Source organism: Malaclemys terrapin, chromosome 8 (genome assembly GCF_027887155.1).
Source record: "Malaclemys terrapin pileata isolate rMalTer1 chromosome 8, rMalTer1.hap1, whole genome shotgun sequence".
NCBI lineage: Eukaryota > Metazoa > Chordata > Testudines > Emydidae > Malaclemys > Malaclemys terrapin.
Window position 1 is genome coordinate 93,527,440 of NC_071512.1, and position 20,811 is coordinate 93,548,250.

General features: G+C 39.4%; 1 protein-coding gene across 5 annotated transcripts in view; it reads left to right on the forward strand.

The window, feature by feature from the left end:
• The window catches only part of DOCK7 (dedicator of cytokinesis 7), a 172,089-nt gene that overhangs the window by 56,120 nt on the left and 95,158 nt on the right, over nucleotides 1-20,811 (forward strand). For all 5 annotated transcript variants that reach the window (XM_054036949.1, XM_054036945.1, XM_054036946.1 and 2 more), the window contains exons 5-14: nucleotides 1,689-1,818; nucleotides 1,929-2,141; nucleotides 2,581-2,666; nucleotides 6,116-6,182; nucleotides 7,536-7,685; nucleotides 10,926-11,006; nucleotides 13,185-13,350; nucleotides 14,027-14,169; nucleotides 16,666-16,759; nucleotides 18,153-18,315. In XM_054036949.1, the coding sequence (XP_053892924.1) occupies nucleotides 1,689-1,818; nucleotides 1,929-2,141; nucleotides 2,581-2,666; nucleotides 6,116-6,182; nucleotides 7,536-7,685; nucleotides 10,926-11,006; nucleotides 13,185-13,350; nucleotides 14,027-14,169; nucleotides 16,666-16,759; nucleotides 18,153-18,315 (1,293 nt within the window). The remainder of the gene's footprint in view (nucleotides 1-1,688; nucleotides 1,819-1,928; nucleotides 2,142-2,580; nucleotides 2,667-6,115; nucleotides 6,183-7,535; nucleotides 7,686-10,925; nucleotides 11,007-13,184; nucleotides 13,351-14,026; nucleotides 14,170-16,665; nucleotides 16,760-18,152; nucleotides 18,316-20,811) is intronic.

Sequence of the window (20,811 nt, forward strand, 5' to 3'; positions counted from 1 at the left end):
TGTCTTTCAAAGGCATAACGTCTCCAACCTCTGGCATGGAAGTGGTGGGCCTCCTCCCCCTCCTCGGCACAACTCAGTCTTGCTAGAGGCATCACTGTGCCCTTTGAGACCAGCAGTAGCACAGACAAAATTACCCTCCCGGATTGTGGTCCAGCTGATGCATACTAGCCACCAACTGCTGGAGGTAACATCTCTCCTCACCCCTCCATCCCCCCACTCCCTCCCAACCCCTGCAGAGGGTATGATCTATAGCCAGAGCAAAGTGATAGTGGGGGATGGGGGGACCTTGGAAGGTGGCCAGCTGCCCACATTAAGGGCCTGATCCTACAAGTGTGGAGCAGCTCCTGGAAGTGCTGAGTGCACCCAGTTCCCCTTAGCAGTTGAGGGTGCTCTGCACCTCCAGGAACTGATAGGAATCTTGCAGATTGACCCTTCAGTGTAGTCCCTACAGTGCAGACGAAACACTGGTGGGAGACAGTGGGTGTCTTGCCTGAATAAGGACTGCAGGGTTGTGTGTGAAGCAGAAGAGTCTGACTGCTTAATTGGGAAGACCGAGTTTGTCGTGTGCTCTGTGGGTTGTCAGGGTTGTGACTGCTGCAGGGGCAGCTTGCTGTACATGAAGAGGGGCATGTTCGTAAGCAGTCCCTTCAGGTCCGTGGTTAGAGTGGCATTGACCTAGCTTTGGTTGGAGCTAAATCCAGCCCTTCTTATCTAGATTAGAAGGATGCTATAAAAAGAGGCTTCTGACATGTCTCCCCTCTGATCCTGCAGAACATAACTGGGGAGAAATCCCTTATTCCAATATCTTTGTTTGCAGTTCTCTGTGCCCAGCGCATTTAGTGGGCACTTGGTTCTCTTGATTGAGTGCTCTAATTGTGCTGGAAATAGTAAACCCATTTTCTCTCATTGTCTGAGAAAACAATAGGTTTTCCTAATGCTGACCTTTGCAATAATTTGCTACCCTACCCTGGAGGCAGCTGTCCTAGAAAGCATTGAATGAAGCTATGATTAAAACAAATTTTACTTTTATCAGCTAAGCAGTGACTGAAATGTAATACTTTTGAGTCTTTGCTTTGCACATTCAGATAATCCGGATAAAACACTGTGTAGCTGACTGATAAATCGTAATAGTACCAGGGCCTGTATTATTCAAATTTAATTGGAATTTGAGGTCACTTAGCATATTACTCAGCACTTCACAGGATCAGACCTAATTTGGCCCATAGCTTTCAAGATATCCATGTTTTCCCTAGCCTGGTTATCTGTGAACCCCAAAGGCTGTTTCATCCCCACACTTTTAGCCAGTTTAACCCACTCCACCTTTAGGTCCAGCTTTACAATCACCATATTTTCCACTCAGGTTACTTGGGCCTACTACATAGGATTTCCTTTCAAAGCTAGTCAGTACTGTTTTGTATGTTAATGGAATCATATTGGCGTGGAGTGACATGAATCATTCCCAGTCCAGTGCAGAGCAAGAAGTGACTGAGAACAGGAAATAAACCTGGATCTTCCACACAGCAGCACACATAATTGCAAGCTTATTGTTAAGGATGACAACAAATATTTCTGGGAGTGATTTATAATTTAAAATGGTGCTGTGATAATACTGTATATGCTCTATTATGCTTATTCGGGGATGGGGTTGAGAAGGATAAAAATTACTTGAAATATTCTGTTTTGAATAGATATCACAAACTGGGAACCGGATTTAATCCCAACACATTAGACAAACAGAAAGAGAGGCAAAAAGGGCTCCCCAAACAGATCTTTGAGTCGGATGAGGCTCCAGATGGCAACAGTTACCAGGATGAACAAGTAATGTGCCTTAAAACCCTGCCATGTAAAAGCTACTTGATAGCCATGTTTTAAAAATACGACTCCTTCCCTATTGCATTATTAATTACATTTAATTTGTTAAATCTCAGGATGACCTTAAAAGGCGTTCAATGTCAATAGATGATACTCCACGGGGCAGCTGGGCATGCAGTATTTTTGATCTGAAGAACTCCCTTCCTGATGCTCTTCTTCCAAACCTACTTGACCGAACCCCAAATGAGGAAATCGACCATCAAAATGATGACCAGAGGAAGTCAAACAGACACAAGGAGCTTTTTGCATTGCATCCAGCACCAGATGAGGTATTTTGAGTGAACGTGGAGTGAACTAGTCTAGAAAGAAAACATAGGGAATAAGGGGAATGTGGGACAAAGTCAAATTACCATGGATTTAAAGTACTAAGGAAATAAGATCATCTCAATTTAATTTCCATAAAACTGTATTCCAATTTGCCTGAAGTAGCGTATGTTTTGAGCACATGAACTAGCCAAGGATATTACTTTCCAAAGACCCTTTTTCTTTATAGATCTCCAGTCCCCTATTATGCAGATACCCTAAATTAAATCCCTTAGCTCTTATTTATAGTCACAGTGAATGCAACATGCAGTTAAATCTTGAGGATTAAATTGTTACTTATGTCTTAGAAGAAAAAAAATCTGAACCTGGATTAGCTTTTTAATGATACGATTGGAGTGTAGCAATGACCCGCGTGTAAATGACTGCTTCTGTGACAAATTCCAGGAGGAGCCTGTTGAACGGCTTTGTGTCCCAGAAGTACCCAAAGAACATTTTGGTCAGAGACTTCTTGTGAAGTGTTTGTCTCTTAAGTAAGTATTATTTTAATATAGGGTCAGATTCAGCTGTTATTCCAATGTTTACCGGGAGTAACTCCATTGGTGACCCCTTACTTAAAGGGACACAGTTAAGATTGTTCTTAGGCTGAAAAAGGCATGTATTGTATTGTCATTAGTTGTGCAATATTATGGAACTCACATCAGCCAATTTTATGTGTCAAACCTTTGTGGTAAGTGTGTGAAACAGAAAACACTTATGTTTCCCCAGCTCACTGTACATCCATTGTAGACAAATCTGTGGATGTGCCCTAACACCTATCACGAGCCCACACATGCTCGATTTGTTACACTGGGCCTTGGAGTAAGTCAGGCATTTTGTTTTTTGCCCTGTAGCAAAGGTTGTTTTATTTATTAATTTTTTTAAATAATCATAATGAAAACATTGCTGCAGATTTTTAAGATGAGGCTTTACAGTGTGAGACAACTGGCAGGGTTATGTGAAGGTTGAGGCTCAACAACCTTGACTTGTGTCACTTTAAGAGCTAAGTCTTTATACACTTAGCAAGCTTTAACTGGAGGAATAGAAACCTGTTAAACAAGTTTAATGAAGTGAAGCTCCTGAATATAGGGTTACCTGCAGCTGGATCATTGCCTATAACTCTTCTCTAATAACACAAGGTAAAATTTTACTGTTATTTCCTTAGAGAAATAAAGTACAAAACTGATTTTCCACACTGCTGTATTCAGATTCTGTGTCCTCAGTTAGGTCAAGCCTTCTTGTTAGAGAGCTCAAGTTAGACTACATTGACCCTCATAACTGAGACATAGGTGGGACTTACCTCCTGCAGGTAAAACACTTTGGGACCTGATAGAGCCTTAGAGATGAGCTGCTATTTCTGCCTTTTCTTTTACTGGGTGATGTCATGAGCTAGAACAACATAATATGCCGTAGCAGTTAAGCTACTTCTCCAAAAATAGCTGTATTTAGTGGAAATAAGTTAGTGGACATACTGCTGTCTGATACAGGAATCCAGATTGCTGCTTATCTACTAAAATATGCCTTTGCTCTTGGGACCATTCGTTCATTTCAAAAGCATATACCCCAGGAATCAGACAGGTTCTGAAATGGCACACTGGGTCTAACTAGAGAAGTGAACAATTACACAACAGTAACTAACTTGAACAATCATTTGCTCTGTTCCCTTGCCAATTAGTTTTCACATATTTGTGGTGTGAATACTCAACTGCCTTGACTGCATGGCCATACAGCAAAGTCATAACTTTGAATAGTGGCATCAAACTTGTCTTTGGAATGAATATAATTTCATCAATGGAGTATCATTACACCTCTGATGAAAGATGGACACTTGATTATTATTCACACCCATGATTATTTGCACTTTGTTAGACTCTTTAATCCAGGGATTTCAAAGATGCTATCAAATATAATAATATAATATATATAATAATATAATATAATACCATCTGTAATAATAGATGGTATATATTACATATTATATATTTACAAATATAAACTACCATAAGGTAGGTGCTATTTTCCCCTATTTTACAGATGGGAGGTTATCAACCCAGAGAAATTGACTTGTCCAAGACCACATGTTCAGTCAGAGCTGGATCTGGGAATAAGAGATCTAGGTGGCAAATTCTCATGGAAGAAAAAAATTCAGATGCCAAGCGTTTTAAAAAAAAGTTGATGCAAATCCTTAGAAAAATTGTTTTTAGTTTTCTAACCAGCTATGGAGCCGGTCAAGAAATTTAGCCAAAAATGTTTCCATTGAAAATTGGAAACTTTTTCAGATGAAAATGGTTGTGATTCAGAAATTTTACCAATTCTAGGTTAGCTGTTCTGAGTCCCAGTCTCCTGCTCCAACCACTAGACACATAGCAGCCCCTCCATATATCTTTTGAAAAAATTATCTTTTGATAATACACAAGCATGGCAAGAAAAGCTATACAAAGAATGAGTGATAGATTAATTTCTGTTTGAAAATTTTCCCCAGCATGAAAGAGATCCCAACGGAGCCTGATTCTTTTTACAGGCCCATGTGTTCAACCAAAGACAGAATTTGACTCTAAAGCATCCATTTTTACTGTGGAAGCAATAGATGATTGGACTATTTTTGTGTGTTTTTTGCGGGCAGGTGGGGAGGGTCAGGTGGGTTATTTCCTGGGACGGGCACAATTCTTGTCTGTGCTGATTAGAAGGGATTATGTTTGAAAGTGAGTCTCAAACATCAAACCTCTGGTATGCTGTGATACCAATAAATAAAAGTCTTTGAGCTGATTTCATACTTTGAAACAAAGTCAGCATTCAGTCTGATCACACACTGCAGAAATGCAAACCAAAAGGCAAGCATTGCAAACAATACATTGAGCCAAATAGGAGCCAACAAATAAGCCAGCCCTGCTTCCCTCTATCTAAAAGGTAAAGGATAATTAGACTGTCCATACAGCTTCATGTGGTACCTCTATTCTGCTATATTTAGTCTTTTGAGAATATTCCTCTTTAGTAATATACAGCCTGTTCCAGAATGTCCCTCTAATGAAGAGTGAGCCTCGTTCCTTTGATTTTTATCCTTGTAATTATCTATTTTTGCTGTATATAGAAACATGCACTTAACATTTAAAAAAAAAAAAGATTTCTGTTTACGTAGTTGTCAACAGTAATTGGAAACCAAAACACAGAAACCAAACCCCAAGATCTTACTTCTAACAGTTCCTCTTTCAGGAAAGTCAGGGACACTTCCTGATAACTAGTGTTGGTAAGTGACAGTGTCACTTTCAAAATAGCTTGACATTGTTAATGAGCCGTTTTGATTATGTCTATGTGTACAGTGAATTCTCGTCACAGAAGCTAAGGTTCCTCCATTTCCATTGGTCCAGCTATATCAGTTAATCATTGCTTTTCTTCGAGGAAGTCACTAGACTGCTTTCCTTTGCTTCCAATAGTACCAGTAGACGATAACCAAATACATACCTTGAGTTTAGGATTCTGATCCTACACCGCTGCAAATCAACAAGACCAGGATCAGTCCCTGGAATTCTTCCCGTATCAGTTGCTCTTGTGAAAGAAGAAATAGTCTAGTTTTCATTGCCTGCTGACAGCTGTTTCAGATGCCACTTGTGTATCTTTTCCTGAAATGCCAACTGAAGAAGAGAGAGAGAGAAGCCTGACAAAAAAGGATACTATTAAGTTTCATATATCCAGTAGTCAGACTGAGCTAATGTTGGCATGAGCAGAATTTGTTTTCATGTGAAAGAATTCTGTAATAAGATTCCGGTCCTTTTTGGGTAGGTCTCCACAGCAAAGAAAAACCCGCGGCTTGGGCTGTGGAGCTGTTTCATTGCTGCGTAGACTTCCGGGTCCTGGCTGGAGCTTGGGCTCTAGGACCCTGCAAGGTTTTTGGTTTTGAGTCAAACCCAAGTCAAATCAATTTATTTATTTGTCTTTTCCCTTAAAGATTTGAAATTGAAATCGAACCCATTTTTGCAAGTTTGGCTTTGTATGATGTTAAAGAAAAGAAAAAGGTATGTAGTTATTATTTTTTACTTACACAGTGACATGTTTGTGTATGAGCATTAAAGATGTGTCCAAAGAACTTATGGTTGAAGGCCTTGATCCTGCAAATACTTCCTACCATGAAGCCAATGGGAGTACTTATGATAGGAAGTATGACATCCAGTAGTAAAGTATAGGTTTCAGTTGCACTACTCATGTATTTAAACATGTACATTTTGCAGGCTCAGGATCCAAGTTAAGGTATTACAGAAATTTTAAAAAGGTGCATTCTCTCTGTCTTTAATGACACATCAATTCAAACATACATGATTTTCTAAAAATATGCAAGCAACTTAAATCTGAATACCTGTAAAGGGACACTGTCAGCTAGTTTCAGGTTCAAAATGTATGAATGGAAAACTTAAACTAAAAAATAAAGATTTTTTTTTAAACCTTTTTATTTTTTTTGGGTGATTCAAACATTGCCCTGGCATGTTGTCAATCCAAATAACATTTTGCTAGTGCATGAGAATAGGAAACTGAAACTAGAAACAAAACTGACCGGTCTGTTTTTGCAGTTCAAGTTGAGTGAAATGCAAAGTGAATGGAGTGTAAGTAGTGAGAAGTAAGCTAGATTTTGAAAATTCTTTTGGTTTTCATAATCCAAGATATTGTTAGTAACCAAGGTAAAGATATTTTTAAAAAGAAAGTATATGTTTTGACACTGTCCCTCAAATGCTTGACTGTCTCAAATAGTCTTTTAAATGTGAGTAGGTCGACTTTGTGAACTTGGCTTAATTTTTCAGTCACATTTCACAGGCCAGTTTTGATCATCTTATCATTTCAGTCATTTTCTTTCATGTGGTATGTTCTTGAAGTGGCTTTAGTGACCTCTGCTGTTGATAATGGCATGTTACTCCTTTTGGCATTGGAATCTTACTACAGTCACTAGTATTTGGTGTCTCTGTGGAATGTTTCAGTGTATTAAGGTTACTCAGCCCATGCCATGCTATTTTTGTGTTTCAGCCTAGCCTGGGGAAACTACTCTTATAGATAATTTCCTTCTCTGACACTTTGAAACTGTTGTAATAGTTAATCAAGAGATCTGAATCATGTTTGAGAGAGGGACAGTAGGTTTTATAAATAACTTACGTTGTTCTTTTCTTTTTGCTTTCCTCTCCCCCCTATTGTCTGCCTTTATGAAACTGATTATTTTGGACTTCAGACAGTATGGATTGGTAGTGTTGTTTGCTAAATAAGTGATATCAACAGGGGCCATTGTGCAGTCTTTTTCAGAAATGTTTTCAAATTGCCGGGGGTGTTCCTGAAGAGTTCACTATAAAGTGTAACAAACATCTAGAGCTAGCTAACATCTCCCTTAGATTTCAGAGAACTTCTACTTTGATTTAAACTCTGAACAAATGAAAGGAATGCTGCGTCCTCATGTCCCACCTGCTGCCATTACCACTCTGGCCAGATCAGCCATCTTTTCTATTACTTATCCCTCTCAGGATGTCTTTCTGGTAATAAAGGTAAGAAGTGTGTGTGTGATGTCATTGTTCCTTGTTTATTTTAAATAAAAAACTAGGACCTGTAGACCACACCGACCTGTGACTCAAATGTATTGAGGCAAATTTTGTCCCTGGGTGATGGTCATGGGGTATTCCCATTTCAAATGATCTTTTTATGTTAAACATTTTTATATCAGACACTCTCCAGTGGAGAAGTAGGCTGGTTTTAATATTGAAAACCCTAGAAAACAGCCTAGTGCATAGCTGCTTTTAGGGACTGCTATTTTCTGTGAAAGGAAACAGTTTGATGGAGCGTTAAAATGATAGAGAAGCTACTGGGTAAAATTTTTAAAAAGATGCATATGAACCTAAGTACCATATTCAAAAGTGACCTAGGGCCAGATTTTCAAAGATATTTAGGCACCTAAAGATGTAGATAGGCACCTAGGAGCGTTTTCAAAACGATCTTATCAGGAGACTCCCTCTGAAGTTCTACTGAGCCTCAGATACCTAGAGACTTAGGCATTGCTGCACTTGGTGTTGCAATGCCTAACTGATTTCAGAGCCTAAATCTCATTTTGAAAAGTGGGAGCCTTGGACACTTGGGAGCCTAAATCCCATTGACAATTAAATAGAATTTTTTAACTGTGACCTAAGTATGTAGTGTGCCGATAATGTTGCATTTCATCCCACGATTCTATTTCCATTTTTTGCCTAGTTAGTGTATCATTTTAACAGTTTCTCCTTTCACACACAGTTGAAAGGGGAGAGTTTCCTTAAATAGACTTCAAAGTTATCATGCACAGAGGCTTCAGTATTCTAAAAAGTATTGTGATTTGGTATTGAGTGTATATTTGAGATGCTAATGCATTTCATTCATAGTTACTTATACAATGAAACAGCGTATATGTTAATGAATACATCCTAATATGCTGTCCATAGCAGACTTTACAAAAGTAAATATAAGATGCAAAAAACTAAAACGGCAAACAAATTGAAACAACCATGGTGGTTGATACACAATATTACTAGTGCCCAGGGAAAGGTAAATCAAAGTACTTGTCTCTAATCCTCTTATCTTTAAATATCAAATGTTTTGAAACCTTTCCCTCACTGCTGTTCCCTAGGGAAATGTATCTCCAACCATTACACAAAAAACCCCAAAACAAAACAAAAAACCCCCTCCTATTTCTAGTTTACGGAACTTTTTCCCTAAGCTCAGATTTGCGTCCGTCGAGTTTACGTAACTCGGGGAGCATCTGTATAGGGCTCTATCTTCAAACCTGGCCAGTAATTGAAAGAACAATATATGTCATGTAAGATATCTAAGTACCAGATCTGTGAGCGTGATCAAGTAGATAAACATCTAAATTATATACATTGCACCTACTTTTTATTGGCACCCGCAAAATTGTGGTTCCCTGGAGGGAGGCTGGGATAAGGCCAGGTGGAAACTTAGACCCATGAAATGTAGTGTTGGTAACTTCAGGAATAAGGAGTGTGAAGATAAAGAACATTATTCCTCCTCTCATTTGGCTAGAAGAACACCCCAATGGGAGGGACATTCATCCCCTAGCTCGCTGAAATTGGGAATTGGATAAATTCTCTACCTCAATCCCAGCATGAATTCTTCCCCAGTGGAGAAAAGGGAATGTGACACGCCCTTTCTATTTGCAGCCATTGGTTACATCACCCTATAGCAAGCTATGTTTTAAAAATTGATTCTGAATGTATGCACAGATAGATTAAACTTTTGGAAGTAAGTTAATATGGTGGCTCAGTCAAAATTGTCCCAAGAAAGATCAAGGAGTTTGGTAGCTTAGGTCATATTCTGATCCCAGATTTGCCACACTTGTCATTGCATATCTTGTAAAATCAGGGTCTACATTTGTACAGTAGCTGATTTTTACAAGATGAGAGGCAGAGATATACACCATGTAACTGAGATCAGGATCTAGCCAGAAGAGCTTGTGATTGCACACAAGGGCTTGTAAACCCAGTGAGGTAAGCACAGCTGGTAGCCATTTATTTAACAGTGGTATTTTGATTTTTGTCATGTGATAATAGTAGTAAATAAGCTAGAAAAATAGCTTACCTTGTCAGTTGAATTTTCACATAGGTGTTAGCTTTGTTATGTATTAGGACAGGGGTCGGCAACCTTTCAGAAGTGATGTACCGAGTCTTCATTTATTCACTCTAATTTAAGGTTTCACGTGCCAGTAATACATTTTAATGTTTTTAGAAGGTCTCTTTCTATAAGTCTATAATATATAACTAAACTATTGTTGTATGTAAAGTAAATAAGGTTTTTAAAATGTTTAAGAAGCTTCATTTAAAATTAAATTAAAATGCAGAACCCCCTGGACCGGTGGCCAGGACCCGGGTAGTGTGAGTGCCACTGAAAATCAGCTCGCGTGCCGCCTTCGGCACGCGTACCATAGGTTGCCTACCCCCGTATTATGAAATCACTAGCTATGCATCTGAACATTTCTAACTAACCATCCTAGCTAATCTGGGCATGCAAAGGATGATGGTAAATCTTCTTCTTTATTATTTGTATTATGGTACCACCTAGAAGCCCTGGTCATGGCCCAGGCCTTATTATGCCAGGCGCTGTACAAACACAGAACAAAAAGATGCCCCCATAGAGCTTACAGTCTAAGTAATGGCAAGTATGCAATGCTTAGCTTGTGAAGGCAGGGATTCTTTTTAAACCAATTGATATGTCCCCACCTGTCTTCACTGCTCATTTGTGTGATCCACCTGTTTTGTCTCATCTCCTATATTTCAGGCTCTTTGGGCAGGGACAGTATTTTTCTATACCTTTGTACTGGGCCTTGCATAATGGGACACCAGTCTGGTTGAGAACTTTAGGTGCTACTGCGATATAGATAAAATAACATTGAGAAGAACCAAATTCAGAAGAATCATGAAGTAAGAATCTGACACGTAACTCTTTAAAAGCCCTTGGCAATTGGCTAAACTTTTAGAAGGCTGTAATTTGCACCTTCATTTTTGCACTTGCAGCTGAATTGTGGGTGAAAATTGGGTTACTCACACTTCCGACTATCCGGCCAAGGAGCATGTTCTTTGATTTACACCTACAGTTAAATTTGCAGGTGCAAAAGGGAAACAAGCTTCAGCTCTTTTGAATATCTATTCTTCTGAACATGTCTAAGCTACATAGAGTGTTCAATTAATTTGCCATTCTCTGATAAATACATGTCCCTGTCCTCACTAACATCCCTTGTTTCTTCACAGCTGGAAAAAGTATTACAACAGGGGGATATTGGCGAATGCGCAGAGCCCTATATGATTTTTAAAGAAGCTGATGCGGCAAAGGTAAGCATTTTTGGAAGTTTAGAGGCAATGTTGGCACTGATACTTCCGAAGATATTGAAGTTTAATCATTCATATTTTAATTAAATGTATTGACCTTATTTTCCTTTACTGTGGGTTTGTCCCGGTTCCTGCTATTCCTGTTATTAAAACAATACCTTTAACTAGGAATCTTGTCAAATTCGAAAAGGGAATTATAAAATAATCCCAGTATCACAGCTGCTGGGGAGTTCCCCTGCTAGCGTTTGAATTGTGGTGCTTTTACAACCATGTTTTCCTGTTTTCTTAAAATGTTTTCCTCTCTTCTGATGTTGTGTGGAAGATCCACCCACACATTGCGGGGGAAACTGACTATCATGAAACAAACTGTAATCCCAGTGCTCCTGTTGTGTGTACAAAGTAGCCAAATGAACAAAAAGAGACAATGTATATTTTTGTCTCTAATATTTTTTTAGTTATGTGTAATGAAGCGCAGCAAAAGGCTTGGCCTCTTGGGCCACACTTCCGGTGAATTCCTACCTTTCCTCCCTTGCTTCCCCCCTGTACAACCAGATTCTTTACTGTGGAAACCCTAGCTGCACTGCAGAAGACTTGGAACTAGTTTTCATAGCTCAGAAGAATACCATAATTTTTAATGAACTCTGAGCTGTTAAAGTGGTGATTGTGCAAGCCTGGATATGGTAAATTACTGTGGATCAGAGGCTAGAAGGGAGTGCATTGATTTTGTTGGCTTTCAGGAACAGACAGGAATATTAGTAGCATCTAAGAGACAACTTGTGCTGTGGCATTTCTTTGATCTTTTCCTTTGTAGGTTACTCCAAGATCAACAATGGCTATAGAATGGGAAATCTCCATTGTATCTTTAGAAGAGCTACAGTTTAGAGCTGTAAAACTTTACTCAAGCTCAGTCAGTTTTTGTACAATTTAATTTTAAAAAATGATTTCACAGCCATTTTAAGGAAGACCCCTCCTGATCTAATGGAATATAGAATGAGGTGGTGCATGGCATCTTCTCTTGCTTATCATTTAATTTACTTCTGATTTCCTGAATGAGCGTTGCAGATGAAGTGAAAAGCAAAAGGAAATGGTGAAGCCTGGATGCACCATAAATGGATGTTCTGCCTGCATGTGATCCTCAAATCTGTCACCTTACATTTCCAAGAGCTAAGACTGCAAACCTGTGGTTGCTAACTAAATTCTACTTCAGTTCTGCCTGCCTAAAATTCCTTCATAGTTCCAGATGGCAAAGTTGATGTTCACTTTCTCTTCTGGACTCTTATGCAATGATGCTCCCTAAGCGTTCAGATACCATGGTGATGGGTGCATTTCTGTGATGAGTGACATGTCCCCGCATGTATATTGTATTTTGGAATCAGTTAGACAGGTGCTTTGGGAATTTTGGGCAAGACGTGTTTGGAAGGCCTTGTTGCAGCAAGATACCTAAGCACATGTCTAATTTTAATCATGTGAGGATTTCCATGGAAGTCGAAGGACTATGCATGTGGTTAAAGTCATGTCTTGATGAATTGGGACCTGCATGTTAAAGGCACAGGACTGGGAGACAGGAAGCCTGAATTCTGTTTCGGGCTCTACCACAGACTTTATATGACCGTGGGCAAGCCTCTTTAATCGCTTTCTGCCTCAGTTTCCCCATGTGTAAAATGGGGATAAAGACAGTGACCTCCTGTGTAAAGCACTGAAGAAAAGTGCTATATAAAAGATAGATGGTATTATTATTTTAGGGTTTTATGGTGCTCCTTTCACCATAGTATCACCTCATAAAATCAGTAGTAATAATGAAATCCCTAGTGGACTTCCTGGAGTATAATTTAGCTGCCTTGTGAGGGCAGAGGGCCAAGTGATTTGAACTGGCAGTGTCTGGAAGCTTAGGAACATTAAATCAGCTTCTCCTTTAGACCATCACTGCTCTACAGGATGAGAGTGTTCTGAGGCTAAATTCCTTACTGTTTGTAAAGCACTTGGGAATACTCGGATAGACAGTGCTACGGAAGTGCAAAGTATTATTATTATCATTATTTATTTATTATACTAGAGATCGGTGTAAAAATAATTGTTATTATTTTGCATGGACAAAGCACTCAGAAACGTTTTTGATAAACAGAGGCTGGCTTCCCCTTCCTTTTTTTTTTTAATCAGTTGGAATTAATGTTTTGTTTGCAGAATAAGGAGAAACTGGAAAAGTTGAAAAGCCAAGCAGAACAGTTTTGCCAAAGACTAGGCAAATATCGAATGCCTTTTGCCTGGACAGCCATTCATTTAATGAACATAGTCAGCAGTGCTGGAAGTTTGGAGAGAGATTCCACAGAAGTAGAAATTGGCACAGGAGGTACAGTATATCCTGCATTTTCATAAGGGAATATTTGCCTGAGCTAAATCCCATTGAAGTCAATAAGAGTCTTTCTGTTGACTTCAATGGGCTTTAGATCAGGCCCTATATCCACTGCTCTTTCCTTTTATCAGCTTGTTTCCCCCGCTTCCCCTCCCCCCCGCCTTTGTAACAGTCCTGGAAAAGGGTTGAAATAAAAAGGACAAGGCTCTGGTAACAAATAGGTTTATCTTTCAAGAATTTTACAAGCAAACCATCTGTTATATGCTATTTATATCCAGGCTGCTAAGACTGAAGAGGGTTGTAGGCTGATGAACATTTTCCAAAGGAGTGGATTAATCTTTGTGAACCACACAGCTCATCTGAAACTGCTCTTCAGCATCCCCAAAACTGCCAACTTCATCATCTTTCAGCACAAGAGAAATACATAAATCTCCACACAATAAAGACTTTTATAATAGCAATAAGGCACTGGGGTGAGGTTGCTATGAAAGGAGCAGAGGTATTCAGCTGTGCTTCATAGCTTCCTGATGCCTCAGGAGTGTGATTGTCTTAGCATAACCACCTCTTCTATCATGCTTATTGCATAATTTTTGAATGCAGCAGTTATCTTCTTGTGTAGAAAATCTGCTTGAAACAAATGTAGTTCTCTTAGTTTTTATTCATTTTGTTTTAGAACGCAAAGGATCTTGGTCAGAGAGACGGAATTCCAGTATTGTTGGAAGGCGTTCATTAGAAAGGACAACCAGTGGAGATGAAACTTGCAACCTTACTAGCTTTAGACCAGCTACTCTTACGGTGACAAACTTCTTTAAACAGGTACTGTATGAGCCATGGTCATTGTGGTGTTTCCCATGACACAGTATGATTTGTTTCACCCTCCCGGTGAGGTCAGAGTAGAGCTGAGTGGATAATTCATAATCCACTGATGGAATTTAGCCTTGCTGTCCCATTCAAACAAATTGTGTTTGAGCAGCATCTGATTTCATTTATTTTACTGGAAGTTTAGTCTACAGACACATATTTGCAAACAGTTTGTCGTGATCTGTGGATTCTTTTTGAGAAGTTCATTGTGAATAATTGATTTATGAAATTTGAGCTGTGTCAGTTTGTTCTGAGTGGACCCTTCGGTCACATGGCAATGTCACTGTTCCCTGACTGGATCAGTGTAACTCATAGAAATGGGTTTCCTCTGAGAATATTAGTTCATTCTTCTCCAGTGTTCTCTAATAAACTTTTAAAATTCACTGTTTTCATGAACATTCCTGCAGTATACTGGTTTGATCGAATAATCACAAAAGAAAACACAAAACAGCCAGTGAGAATTCATTATTTTTATTTGAATGAATATGTGCCAAAGGATATTTGATGTATTTGAACTACTCTCGGCCATGAACTGTAGCATAACTTTTACCATGGTGGTTGCATCATCAGCTCACACATAATGACCTCAGTTCTTAGAGTGCCCTCAACTTCTGTTCAAACCACCCCATTCAATTCAATGGGTAATTTGCCATTGATTTCAATAAAAGCAAGACCATGCTCTGCACTGGGAGATGAGAATGGCCAGCAGCTCTTGGGATACTCTCAGCATTTGGAGGTCAGATCCCATGGTGGAACAAATCCTTTCTGATACTGATGTCAGCTCTCCTCAGCTGAGGCTCTGGATTTCCCTGAGGAACAGCAGTGAGGGAAAGGTTTCAAAACATTTGGTATTTAAAGCTAAGAGGATGGTAAGGGAGGCTGGACTATTTTTTTAATGGAAGCTATTTTGTTTTCAATTAAGTAATGTATGAGGTAATTATTATTTGCCCCCTCTTAATTCCCATATGGACTAGCGGCTGGTAACTACTCTTGACCTAAAACTATATGCTTTCATTTCCCAATTTTCTTTAATGCAGGGCCTTGTTGGAAAAAAGAATTGTTATTTGAGACTCTACTTTCTATCCTGTGATGTCATGTAATAGTGCATAATGTCTATTTATGAAATAAAAATGGTATTTTCAGAACCAGTTCATTCACCGCTAGGAAACTATTAAGATGTGAAAAGAGTAACTTTATCTATAGAAAAACTATTTACACTCTAGTTTTCCTGAAACATGGGGCCTAGATTACTCTCATTGAAATCAGAGGGCCTGATTCTGTACTTGCATATGCTGGAGTAAATCAAGAAACTCCATTGAAGTCAGTGCACTTACAGTGGCAGAAAACCAGTGTAAATAAAAGGAGAATCCAGCCCTATAGGATTTGGGCTTGGGCTTCCATAGGTGGTACCATTGGGGCATTGGTGAAACACTCAGTGGTAGAGCTTGTTGAAAAAAGAGGAGGTAACTTTTGCCAAAATGTTCACAAAAATGTAATCCCCTTTTCTGGTCAAAATTTGAAATGTTGATGAGATTATTGAAATTGTGAATTTCCAAAATGTTCTGGCAGCTCTACTCAGTAGCATACCTGCTCTCTTGTTGCAGTTTATGTCTTTTCACCAAATTAGTAATGAATACAGGTGGTTGAAAAATGGAAAAATCAGTTTTGTGAAAAAATTTAGAAGTTGTTTCCATTTCACAGGATTTGAAACAGAATACTTTTTTAGTTTGTTTGAAGTTTTTTTAGAAAACTTTTTTTTTTTATCATTTTCTAAATTTTGATCCCCCCGAACCTCTTCCCCTGTCCTTTTTTTGGCCACCAGTGCAATAAAATGATGTTCACGGTGGTATTAGCATGTTTTTTGCTGCTCTGGAAAATGTCCTCAATTTTTGAAGGATTACCGAGTGGCAAAAGGAAAGGTGAAATTGTAACTCTGCCACTTTAACTTCTCCCAAGCCAAAGCTGAGGAAGTTTTGAAGAGTTACAAAGTGGCAAAAGAAAGAAAAAGGACAAAGTGGAACTCCTCTCCCTGCTCTCTCTCAACCCGCTTCAAAACCGTAGACATCATTAATTCTATTGTGTTCATTGGCAAAAAGAGGAGAAAAAGGGTAGAGGGAAGAAAGGGGGGGGAAATCCTTTGAAATTTCATAATTTGAAAATTCAGTTTTCTGTTTTGATGAAAACAAGAAAAAAAATTGGGGCTGGGGAGATTTCTGAAAAAGGCTATTTTTTATTTTTAAAAGTTTCCAATAAAAAATGTCATCCAGTTCCCATAATGAAGGGCCCGTGATATTAACATAACCTGTTAATGTTCTCATCATCTTCCTCCAAGAAAGTACGTTTTAGAGTCAGGTGCAGGAAGGCAAGAGGTGATTTTTTTTTTTTTTTTTTTTGTCTAATTGCATTCTTATGTAGGCACTGTATTAAACATTTTTTTCTCTTTAACAATAGGAAGGGGATCGCTTAAGTGATGAAGATTTGTACAAGTTCCTTGCGGATATGAGAAGACCATCTTCCGTTTTACGGAGGTTGAGACCCATTACAGGTATTTAACTATCTTGATGGAAAGTGCTGGAAGGAAACCTTTTTGGATTGTATATTATAAGATTGCTTGTCTGTCCCTCACAACTCCCACCTGATTCATCCACTCGATTCCCCTTACTCATTCTCTGTTGCCCATCTGTGCCCCCCAATCCTTTATTTCAGTGCATTTGCCTCAGGACTATGGCATCGTAGAATCTATGCATATCTTCTAGATGGGAAAATCCTACTATTGTAAACCATATCATTGGCAGTTCAGGATAGTTCCTGATTGTATATTTATTATGCAGTCTAGTATTTCAAGTGCCAAGTGATGGGTGTCTAGATGTTTCCCTTAGTAAATTACAGTAACTCCTCACTTAACATTGTAGTTATGTTCCTGAAAAATGCGACTTTAAGTGAAACCACGTTAAGTGAATCCAGTTTCCCCATACGAATTAATGTAAATGAGGGGGCTAGGTTCCAGGGAAATATTTTTCACCAGACAAAAGAACACGAACAAACGCACGCGCGTGTGTACCCATGCACGCACACACACAAGTTTTAAACAAACAATTTAATACTGGTACACAGTGATGATGATTGTGAAGCTTGGTTGAGGTGGAGGCGTCAGAGGGTGGGGTATTTCCCTTTCTGCTCAATAATGAACTAGCAATTGGCTGAGCCCTCAAGGGTTAACTCTCTCACTTTACAAGGCAGCAGGAATGGAGGGAGATATGTGCATTCCCCTTTAAGTACACTGCCTTGTTAATTAGATCAGTTTGCTGAGACTGCAGCTGCTGCCAGCAAAGCCCTGTCCTGTGTCCCCCCTGCTCTATGGAAGATGGGGTAAACGGGGTGGAGGAGTGGGGGGGACGCCCTGACACCTCCCGACCCTTCTTCCCCCCCTGCACAGCAAACAGGAGTCTCAGGGAGCAGCTCCAAGGCGCAGGGCAGGAGCAGCACATGGCAGTGGGGGAGGGACACAGCTGAACTGCAGGCAGCTACTGCACAGGGAACTTAGGGGAGCAGGGAGCTGATAGGGGGAGCTGATAGGGAGGCTGCCAGTCCACCCTGGTTCCAAGCCCCCACCAGCTAGCTGCAACGGGCTGCTCTTCCTGCAAGCAGTAGACAAAGCAGGTGGCTGCCAAACGACCATTAGAAGGGAGCATTACACAACTTTAAACGAGCATGTTCTCTAATTGATCAGCAACGTAACAAAGAAACAACGTTAACCAGGACGACTTTAAGTGAGGAGTTACTGTATTTCACAGGCTAATAGAGCTTACTCTCAGGATATTTTTCAGAAGCGAAAGGCAAGTATATTACCCTTCTCCACTCTAGAAAACAGTATTAATATGCCCATTGAATTTGTATTTTTCTTTCAATTATTGTAATAAAAATATTTTTTTCTTTAGCTCAGCTGAAGATAGACATATCTCCAGCCCCAGAGAATCCTCATTACTGTCTAACTCCAGAATTGCTGCAAGTCAAACTGTACCCAGATAGCAGAGTTAGACCTACAAGAGAGATACTGGAGTTTCCTGCTAGGGATGTGTATATTCCAAATACTACTTACAGGTAAGATTTTGAAATACATTGTAATCCCCATGAGATCAGCAGGTCCAGACCTTCCACGCTTATCGTGTGGTTTGCTGCAAAACTTGCCACAGCATCAGATCCCCTGTGCCAAAGACATCATAAAGAGTCAGATTCTTATGGCAAAAAATAAACAGCTGTAGAACAGTTCTTTGCAGAACCTAGTAGACCTAGCTGCATAAAACTCAGCAATTTGTGGGCTTTCTTACAATCTGAGCGAGCTGTCTTCATTTTTAGTCTGTATGAGGTTTGCTTGAGTTTCGGTTACAAACAAACCCAAAACCTCAAAGGAAATTTCAGTTGCAACCTCACATGTTTCATGTGGTTTTGTGTTAAAATCATAATTACTTCAGCACAGTCCCAACATGAAACCATAAACCTGAGCTGTCTTTCAGTTACATAATGAAACTCAAATCCAAATGAGTTTTACAACTGTGTCAGTAAATCGAGGCTATGGTATCAGTGAACAGGGAGTTAATTTAGCACATCTTTTGCCTCCTTTTGCTCATGTGTCATGGGGAGGTCCTGTAAAAGCAGAAGGCAGAAGGTAGAGAATGCTTTTTGGGAAGATAGGGTCACATGCTCAGGGGCCATAGGATTGGGTTGGACCTAGAGATGATCAAAAATTTTTCTTGTAAACATTTTTTTGATGCAAAATGTCTTTGACTGTATGAAAATTTTAGTAGAAAAAATTCCTATAATTTGAAAAGCTATTTTTAATTGAAAAAAATGTTTAGAAGAAAAAATGTCCACCAGCTTTAGGTTCAACCCAGCCCTTTGATGTGTCAACAGAACTACATAGTGCATTACCGGTTTATCATTCAAAATACTGCACCAGAACAAAACACAAAATGTTGTGTGTTCAGTTTTCAGTATTTTGGATTCCCTATCATTTTTCTCTCATACGCCTCCTCTACCCCCTTTTTGGTGGAGGGGAAAAAGGAGAAAGAACATTTATCTCCTGTGAAAAATAAAAAATAAAAGAAAATCCCCCCCAAAATTGGAAAAGATTAAATAATAAAAATTCTTGCAGAAAATTATTACTGTTTTTGACCAACCATAGCTCCCCTCCAAGCTGGAGGACAGATTTGCTGTCTTTACTTTCAGACCATTTTAACTTTTTTGCTTTTTTCTTATAAACATTAACCCTTGAAGAGTATACATTACTGACTGAGACTGTCCTTTTCTGCTGAGTCATTTCACCAGTTCACATCTCTGCATTACATTTTAGTATAAACATTTCATAGATCTCTAATAACTGCTTAAATATATTCACAGTAAATATTTTGTTGACCTGTTCATAGCACTTCGATACATATTCAGATATAAATCCTATGGATAGTCAAACGATTAAGCTCATTAAAAATCAGTTACCTGCATTGAAATTATACTAATATCCTACAGATCATGTGGAACATCAGCATTTCACATTACAAGACTAAAACTTTTTTTGTTCCTTGTAGTATGCATAAAACAAATATTTTTATTACCAGCTACCCATTTAAACTGTTTCTGAAAGTATATTCTTTAGCTACTTCATTTATTGTACTTATATGGTCTCCCATTACCATAGTATCTGAGCATCTCGCAATCTTTAATGGATTTATCCTCCCTATACCCCTGTTGGGTAGGGACATGCTGTTTTTATGGAGAAGAGAGGATGGGTTCTTCTGGGGGAGCCAGTCCTTCTCTGCCCTTCCAAATTACTTCATTCTTCTCCTAGCCGACCATCCTGATCTGCCCTGTCTCCCCTTCGTAATCTTTTCCATCCCTTGCCTCATTCAGGAAGGCTGCAGTCATTGGGCAGCTGTGGGCCGGGCATAACTGGCCTGGCTCCAGAACCCAGCTGTTAGCTCAAAGCCTGGCCATTAGGAGTTGGTGATGGGCTGCTCACTCAAGAGTCTCACTTTCAGAGACTGGGGGTGGGGGAGGAAGCCGATGAGGTGGGGAAGGGCTCGTTTTGCAGCTGTGATAGAGGGGAAAGGAGATGGAGGCAGTGAAAGTAGGGAGATGAAAACCCATCTCACATTCTTCATCATAGAACACTAAGGGTCAGATGTTGGGGTTCTAAAACATCGGACTCTACCTGTCAGTCAAGACCCTCTCTCCTGCTAGAAGATTTTTACCAAGGAGTTGAACTCTTGGGCTCTTTCGCTAGAAGTAGTTAGTGCTGAAGTCCATTGAAAGTGTATCTAAACTGCAGGTCTGACACGTGTTTTAGCCCAACCCCATCTTACCATCCATACATAAAGCCCTTGACACATGTATTTAGATCCTCAGAATACATGCTTGCTAGCGTGTCCAAGAGTATAGGTACCCCTGTACCTATGTCTGACTGAAATTTGTGTCTCAGACCACCCACTTTGCAATGAGGATAAAGCTAAAGCATGTGTTGCTGAGGTCATGTTTGAATAGGCCGCCAATGCTATCCCACAATTCCCATGGCTTATATATCTTTCTGCAGACCCAACTTCCTGC